Source organism: Lagenorhynchus albirostris, chromosome 20 (assembly GCF_949774975.1).
Source record: "Lagenorhynchus albirostris chromosome 20, mLagAlb1.1, whole genome shotgun sequence".
NCBI lineage: Eukaryota > Metazoa > Chordata > Mammalia > Artiodactyla > Delphinidae > Lagenorhynchus > Lagenorhynchus albirostris.
The window spans coordinates 33,147,206-33,154,697 of record NC_083114.1 but is presented as its reverse complement, the minus strand read 5'-3'; the positions used below and the strand labels follow the sequence as shown (position 1 = coordinate 33,154,697).

The 7,492-nt window shown below is 39.5% G+C and overlaps 1 protein-coding gene across 1 annotated transcript in view; it reads right to left on the bottom strand.

Moving 5' to 3' along the window:
* Positions 1–2,569: 2,569 nt before the first annotated feature.
* The window catches only part of USP32 (ubiquitin specific peptidase 32), a 202,086-nt gene continuing 197,163 nt past the window's right edge, over positions 2,570–7,492 (bottom strand). Inside the window, exons 32-34 of the mRNA XM_060133829.1 lie at positions 6,007–6,431; positions 5,457–5,549; positions 2,570–4,842 (exon numbers count right to left, since the gene is read on the bottom strand). Coding sequence (XP_059989812.1) covers positions 4,669–4,842; positions 5,457–5,549; positions 6,007–6,431 — 692 coding nt within the window. The 3' untranslated portion in view covers positions 2,570–4,668. The remainder of the gene's footprint in view (positions 4,843–5,456; positions 5,550–6,006; positions 6,432–7,492) is intronic.

Genomic DNA, 7,492 nt, shown 5'->3' with positions numbered 1-7,492 from the left:
CCAGGAAGATCCCACATGCTGTGGAGCAACTAAACCCATGCGCCACAACTACTGAGCCTGTGCTCTAGAGCCCACAAGCCACAACTACTGAGCCTGTGAGCCACAACTACTGAAGCCCACGCGCCTAGAGCCTGCGCTCTGCAACAAGAGAAGCCACCACAATGAGAAGCCTGCACACTGCAACCAAGAGTAGCCCCTGCTCGCCCCAACTAGAGATAGCCCGCGCACAGCAAAGAGGACCCAACACAGCCAAAAATAAATAAATTTATATTAAAAAACGCAGATTCTTGGACTGCTTGGGAGAAGATGATCTCATAAATCCGGGTGTCAATAGGCACAGAGCACAGATGTAATATGACAATGTGGGTGGGACTCTGGAATCAGCACATTTAACAAGCTCCTAGTTGATTTTGATGGTGCTCATGAATTGCCAGGTTGGGAACAGCTGCCCCCAGAGAATCTAGCACAGAGCTCTGTACCTAGAATGTGCTCATATGTCATTAGCTGTATGCTTCTTGACTGGTAATGAACTTGAACATAACATTATTGTTATGTTATACCTGTGTTCTGCTTCTCTAAGTGGGGAAAGAATACTATTATTTGAGTACCCAATAGGTGTCAGGGCCTGTGCCTATTTACATTCATTTATCTATTCCTTATAATAATCCTTTGAAGTAAAGTGATATTCTCATTGGGCATGAGAAATCTGAGGGTCTAAAGAACTTGTTTTAGTGCACGGTTGCTGTAATATAGCAAGACCTAGAATCTCTCCAAATCCATGACCTTTCTACTTACCAGAGGGCATAAAAGTGGTGGCTAGTATCTGGCTTGCAAATATGTTTTACTTGGACAGTACAATGTTTAAAAATGAAAAAACAAACCTGCCAACATGTCTAAATTGGATATTTTGTATATCTGGATTTCTGCTTCTCCTTAGGGGGAAAAAAAAAGGTTTGGTCTAACACTGGGGCCCGCATTCCTGCATGGCAACAAATGGAGCCTTTAGAAGTATGTGTGCCCTACAACTCACCACTATTCCCCATTCTCATCCACAGCTGGACCAGCTTCTCTTACACTCTGTTCCCAACCTGGTCCCTATAGGTCTCTGAGTTTGCAACTCCTGCACTCTTATTTACTACCTTGCTTTCCACTGGTAGGAAGTTTGGCAAACCTAAAGTCAGCCTCTTTTTACTGCTCTATCACGTATGGGTCTCTGATCACAGACGTAGGCATGTTTCTGACCTTCTGATTTCAATACTAAGAAACCTGGTGGTACATCATCAAGGAAAGCTGGGATCTCTGTTCCCTAAGCTGCACATTCTGGCTCTAGCCTAGTAAAATTCTATAGTCAACCTTTAAAATAGTTGGAGAAAATGTGGCAATTCATCTACTTGCTCCAATTCAATGGTATCTACAACTAAGAAAAGAACCCATAAGTGAGCAATGCCACCAAGTGGAAGGGAGATTCCATGTTGAACTGCCTTAGCCAGAGAGGCTGATGACCGCTCTCAATTTACAGGGCCATTCAGGAACCAGAAATAAAATGCCTGCCCATCTCTATATGTTGTTTCTTTTCAAGATTGTCTTTTTTTTTCATTAAAATATTATTTATTTTATATATTATTTACCTTCCATGTGCCAGGAACAATGCCTGAGATACAAAGATGAAGATATTCAAGGCTGTCTTTTAAAAAGCCAGAGACACAGACTGCACTTTGGAAGCCGTGCTTCATTTCTGATGACTTTTCTGATCCTTTTTCTGTTTGTTCGTTTCCTTAAACAAGCTACTATTGCTGCTGATTCAACATGTTTCATTCTATACATTTTTAATGTGTATTCCTGTTTTTTGGAGAATGTAAGCAGTGAGCTATCAAATTCTTTTAGTGTCAGTATGGCAAGGAAATACAAAAACCTCCTTGTATAGGACTGATCTCATGGGGGTAGGATTTCACATTCATTGAGCACTTCCCAAGAAACTGTGTCAGGCATTTATATACTTCATTTACTTAATATAAGCCCCAGAAGTAGGTATTCTGATTTTAAAGGTAAATAGATAGGATTGAATGTGAAGGACCCACAACTCTAAATCTTCGACTCTTCTCAACACTGTCAACTGCCTCCCTGGAGATCTCCCAGAACGACAACCAGGGATATCCCTGGTTTCTCAGAGCCCCCTAGAAATCCAGGATCATCTCAAGGCATTATACAAATAAGAAGTTGGCCTCTTCTTCACCTTATCTCTTAATCTGCAGGAAAACTATTGAGAAACCTCCTTCATCAATTCTCAGTTCCAAACCAGCAAGCCACCCTTCTCCCCAACCCCTTCAACGCCTTCGAAGCAATTTCCTAACAGGGATGTGGGCCAAATTTAATTCAATTTATCCGGTCACTGCAGGTATCTTGTTCTACCTTCAACACAGCTTGCATTCCCTCAGAGACAGAACCTCCAACTCTGTAAATCAGGTAGGTATTATTCAAGTTAGGAGAATTAAAACAGGGTCACAGAGAGGAAGGCTAAAGAGTTTGACTTTTTTGTGTTTACTTGTATAGAGGAAAAACAGCACATAGATGCATCCACAGTATTTAATTTGTTTGGATAATAGTTACAGATAAACAGTTACACTCCATATACAATTACCAATACTTTTTTATACAGTTCATATTTCAGTACATCAACACTATTTTATTTACACTCTATTTATGTACATTAACATCTTTCTAAAGTCAGTGCATTGTCAACAAGTTTTATACAGTAATTTACAAAGTGAATGTAGTTAGTTAATTTAATAAATTTTCTGCTAATCATGAATTAAAAAAATTAATTACAACCAATATAACCAACACAGATCAAACAACATTAGTAGATTGTGCTACCTGCTTAAATAAAACATCTGTAAGGAAATTCTTTAAAATCTTCCACTTTTTCGTGGGACTTGTCCAGTTAGGAATGGACAGATTTTATACACTGAAAATCATGAAACTATAAAGTCTGTATTTTGTTTGACTTTATCACATTATACCATTTAGGCCACTCCTTCCTACCTGCAATTATAGGCTTCTTCTGAATAGGGTTTCAACTTAGATAGCCATTTATGACAACTTTTCCAAATGCTCTGAGGAGAACTGGATAGCAACCGACCTCAGATATCAGAACACAAATGCTTAATTACATTGGTACCTACTATCTATGAGGAAGGAAGGATAATGGAATCTGACAATTAATGAGAATCAGCTTCCAAGGTCCAGATGAATAAAAAAAGACTGAAAAAAAAGTGAAATATTTACTTCGAATACATATTTAAAAACAACACAGGAAAAAAATGTTGCCTGAAATAAATAACATTTATATACTTTTGTTCCAGTCTTGAATTATTGAAGGAAAAAATGAAGTGAGCAAAGAAACATAACTTTTGATGACCACTACTGTGAAATGTAAAAAAAAATAAAATAAAAAGGACAAACACCAAAATAAAAAAAGTATATGGACATGCAAACAAAAGTTTACTTCCTAAAACCACCAATTTCATTAAAAATACTTATACACTATCAATGTTTGGGATGTGTTTTGTTGTTAAATTTAATATGATGAGGGAAAATACCCCAATTAAGTTAACTTATAGCCCTTATAGCCATCAAATATGAACAAGTTCTGAAAAGTTCATTTGCACGTATTCTTTCTTTAAAGTGCAAAACAAAGAAACGAACAAACAACCACTAATTGTAAAATACCATCTAGCTTTGTTGCCACTTTCCCTCTCAGAAGCTCTCTGTGCAACAGTGCATGTAAAGATGGTGCAAATTTTGGCAACTCCCCTCCCACACTCAGCAGTGGTGGTAAACATTTTTGAGGGCTCTTGAAGTATCCTCAAAGTAGGCCGTCTCTATCTGGAGGGTTATTTTATTTTAGCTGGATCTCCCAGGACGCTTTTTTTTTTTTTCCTGCAGGGTCTCCCAACCAAGGCCCTGGGTAGAAGGCACACAACTCTTAAGAGAGTCTCCCTTTCAGACTTACCACTTATATATGCCTCTGCTACCACCAGTGATTGGTTGTGTCTCAAACACAAACACAACAACAAAAACAAAAAGCAATAAAGACATAGAAAGAGTGGGAAAATGGTTTAAAAAGTAAATCGAAAAATCTGTGTCCATGCTGTAAGAATCCTTCTCACGCCTTTGTGATCTTGCTTTCTCCATTGTGTCAGTCACTACAGTGGAATAAAACTTCAGGAAAAAGGAGGTAGCATGTCATGTCGTCCCCAGACAACACTACAGTTTTTTGTTTTACTTTGACTCCAAGGAAATTCTTAGTATTTTGTTATGATTATTGGTAAACTATACTTGCTACATGTTTGTTCATATCTGGACAAGCACAACTTAGTTCTTATTTGGTCCCAGGTGGCTGGTGCCAAACCCTTTTGTTTACAGGCTAATGGTGGGCTCTGCCTGAAAGTTCTCTACCAGGGAGCTCGAGTGAGACACTTCCAAACAAAATTATTACTACTGTTATGTTAACTGCTATTTTAATTAGGATTTTTATTTTGTGCTTCAGGGTCACAGGATAAAATAACTACACATTTAGCTTGCCTTTCAGTGATGCTTTTGCCCTATGTCAGCTACAGGGAGTCATCTCCCTCATCACTAGCCTGTCTAGCAGCCAGAGTGGTAGCTTTACTGTAACACACAGTACTTTTTGTAATCAGACTCAAAGTCTTCGTCCATGCTGCTTGTGTCTGCCATCTTTTTGCCGTCAATCTTTGGCAGAAATTGTGCATAGTCTATCCCCTGCTGCTCATAGAAAAGAATGTAGGCAGAGTCGGTGTCAATTTCATCAGGGTGAAGTTCCTGAAGGAGCAAGAAAGGCTTTAACTAAAAAGCCATCACTATGCTGGCTCTTAATCCTCACCAGGGAATGGAGGACCAACCCTCTTTAATTACTAAACCTGATTGCTTCCAATCAGCTTAATATTTTGGCTGTCTCATACCTGCCTCTAAAAAATAAGGCCCATTATTTTCAATGTTTCATTTTTTGGGGAAAATATTCATACCATAGACAAGTCAAAAGAATGACAAAAATGAAACAAAACAACCCATCAAATTCTACTAGCTCAAAAGATAAGAAATTTTTCTTATAACCAATACCTTCTTCCTCTTCATTGTTTTCATTCTCTGCTCTGCATAACCCCCCACCCCAACCAGGGATCAAACCCGGGGCCTCGCAGTGAAGGCGTCGAGTCCCAACCACTGGAGTGCCAGGGAATTCCCTGCATATCACTTTTATTCCTTTATACTGAAGGCATCTATATACTGATTCCCCCTTAGAGGAATTTTTTTTTTCTTTTTTCCTGATTCTAATAGCAATAACTATTTTCTATTCAGGAGAAAGTTCATTATTTCAACAAATGTCCTCCAGTTCTGTTGACATTTGTTTCTTTTATTCAAAGATTGCGGATATTTACCTTACAGCTGCTGTCATTGTAACAGTACCATCTGCTGTTTGGGTTTTTGGCATAAGTGACGTAATGACCCCCGCCTAGAATTCCTGAATGGCACTATAAGAGAGAAGAAAGTGGAGGTATATTAGTAGTTGACAGGGCACAGTACTAGGATCCAATCAGGAAAACACTTTTGGGGAAAAAAAGTGTTTTCCTTCTTCCAAAAACAAATCAAAGAGGAAAACTGAAAATTTTAAAACTCTGAATCTTACCATTTTATTGTTGTAATTATTTTTGGAAAGCAAAAATTCCTTAGAAACACACAATTGTGAATGACTTGAACCTGTGATTCCGGTTATAATGATTACACGACTGTTCCCTTTATTACACTGCGAGCATCTTGGATTCTACCCAAAAGGCCAAGATATCTACTGCTAACTTTGTCTATCACCAAGCTCAATGACCAGCAAATAAGCAGGCCCTGAAAAAATGATGAATGAATGAATGAATGAAGATGAGCAAACAAACTCCTGAAAGTGCAGATCATTCTGAATACATACAACAAACCACTTACCGAAATTGCATATAGATTATAAATAGGCTTAACATGAATATCTTCTCTTTGGTCATCGGTGCTGTCTTCTTCACTGTGGTTTTCAAACTGACCATTGCTGTAGCCATTGCCACATGCCTCATGCTCATAAAGGAAGCCATTGGCCAAAGCTACTTCATGGTCCTGTGGGGTGACCAGCTCAGGCTGGCTGCCCCCCAGCATGTGCCCTCGGCTCAAGGTATCAGCCAGCTCACAAACTTGCCCAGCCCCGTTCTCTTTGCTGGCATCCAAGTTCTCCTTGCTACTTGACAGTTTATTTTTGCTGCCGATCTGGGGTAGCCGGAGCCTCCCTTTGCTCCTCCCTATAGTCCGAGGGCTGCTGTTAGGGCTGCTGTTTTTGCTGGAGGGACAGCTGGTTCCACTTTTTCTTGATAAAGAAGGTGAACCTGTGAACGGGAAGAAAAGATAAATCCAAATGCCACAAGTTAAACCAGCCACCAAATGCTAACTATGAAGTCAACTTCACAAGCGTACACATAAAGGGAAAGACAGGGGCGTCCTGACTGGCTACTCTTTATTCCTATTATGTGGACAGTAAGTTACATTCTTGTCTTCCTCAACACCAAACCCCTCAAGGCAGCAATGTCCTGAAACTGTGAAGTACAACTAAGTACAGACTTAGCAAATAGCAGAAAGATGATTTAGGACAGATTCAGTTCAAAACAATATTAGACTAAGGAGTCTTACAAATACATATTCTTCTTCTTTGTAAAATTAGATTAAAAAATACGATCACCAATTATTAAGCACTTACTATTGCTAGGCATGATATTGGGAACTCTATTATCTCTACCTCTCACAGCAATCCTGTAAAGTAGTGGGCCATAAATAGCTCCCCACCCCCTTATATACCCTTAAAAATTGTTGAGGACCTCTAGAACTTTTGTTTATGTAAGTTCTATCTATCAATATTTACCATACTAGAAATTAAAACTGAGGAATTTGAAAAACACAATATACAAGCATATATTTTTCTTTCTTTTTTAAATTAATTAATTAATTTTTGGTTGCATTGGGTCTTCGTTGCTGCACGCAGGCTTTCTCTAGTTGCGGTAAGCGGGAGCTACTCTTCTTTGCAGTGTGCTGGCTTCTTATTGCGGTGGCTTCTCTTGTTGCGGAGCACAGGCTCTAGGCATGCGGGCTTCAGTAGTTGTGGCATGCGGGCTCAGTAATTGTGGCTCTCGGGCTCTAGATTGCAGGTTCAGTAGTTGTGGTGCACGGGCTTAGTTGCTCCTTGGCATGTGGGATCTTCCCGGACCAGGGCTCAAACCCGTGTCCCCTGCACCACCAGGGAAGCCCCACACAAGCATATATTTCACTGACAATATCACACGTATTGTTGGCTCTGACTCCGCTTGTGAGAGAATGAGAGTGGAAAGGCAAATACTTAGTATTTTTTCCTTTTTCTTTTTTTTTTTGGTGATATGCGGGCCTCTCACCATTGTGG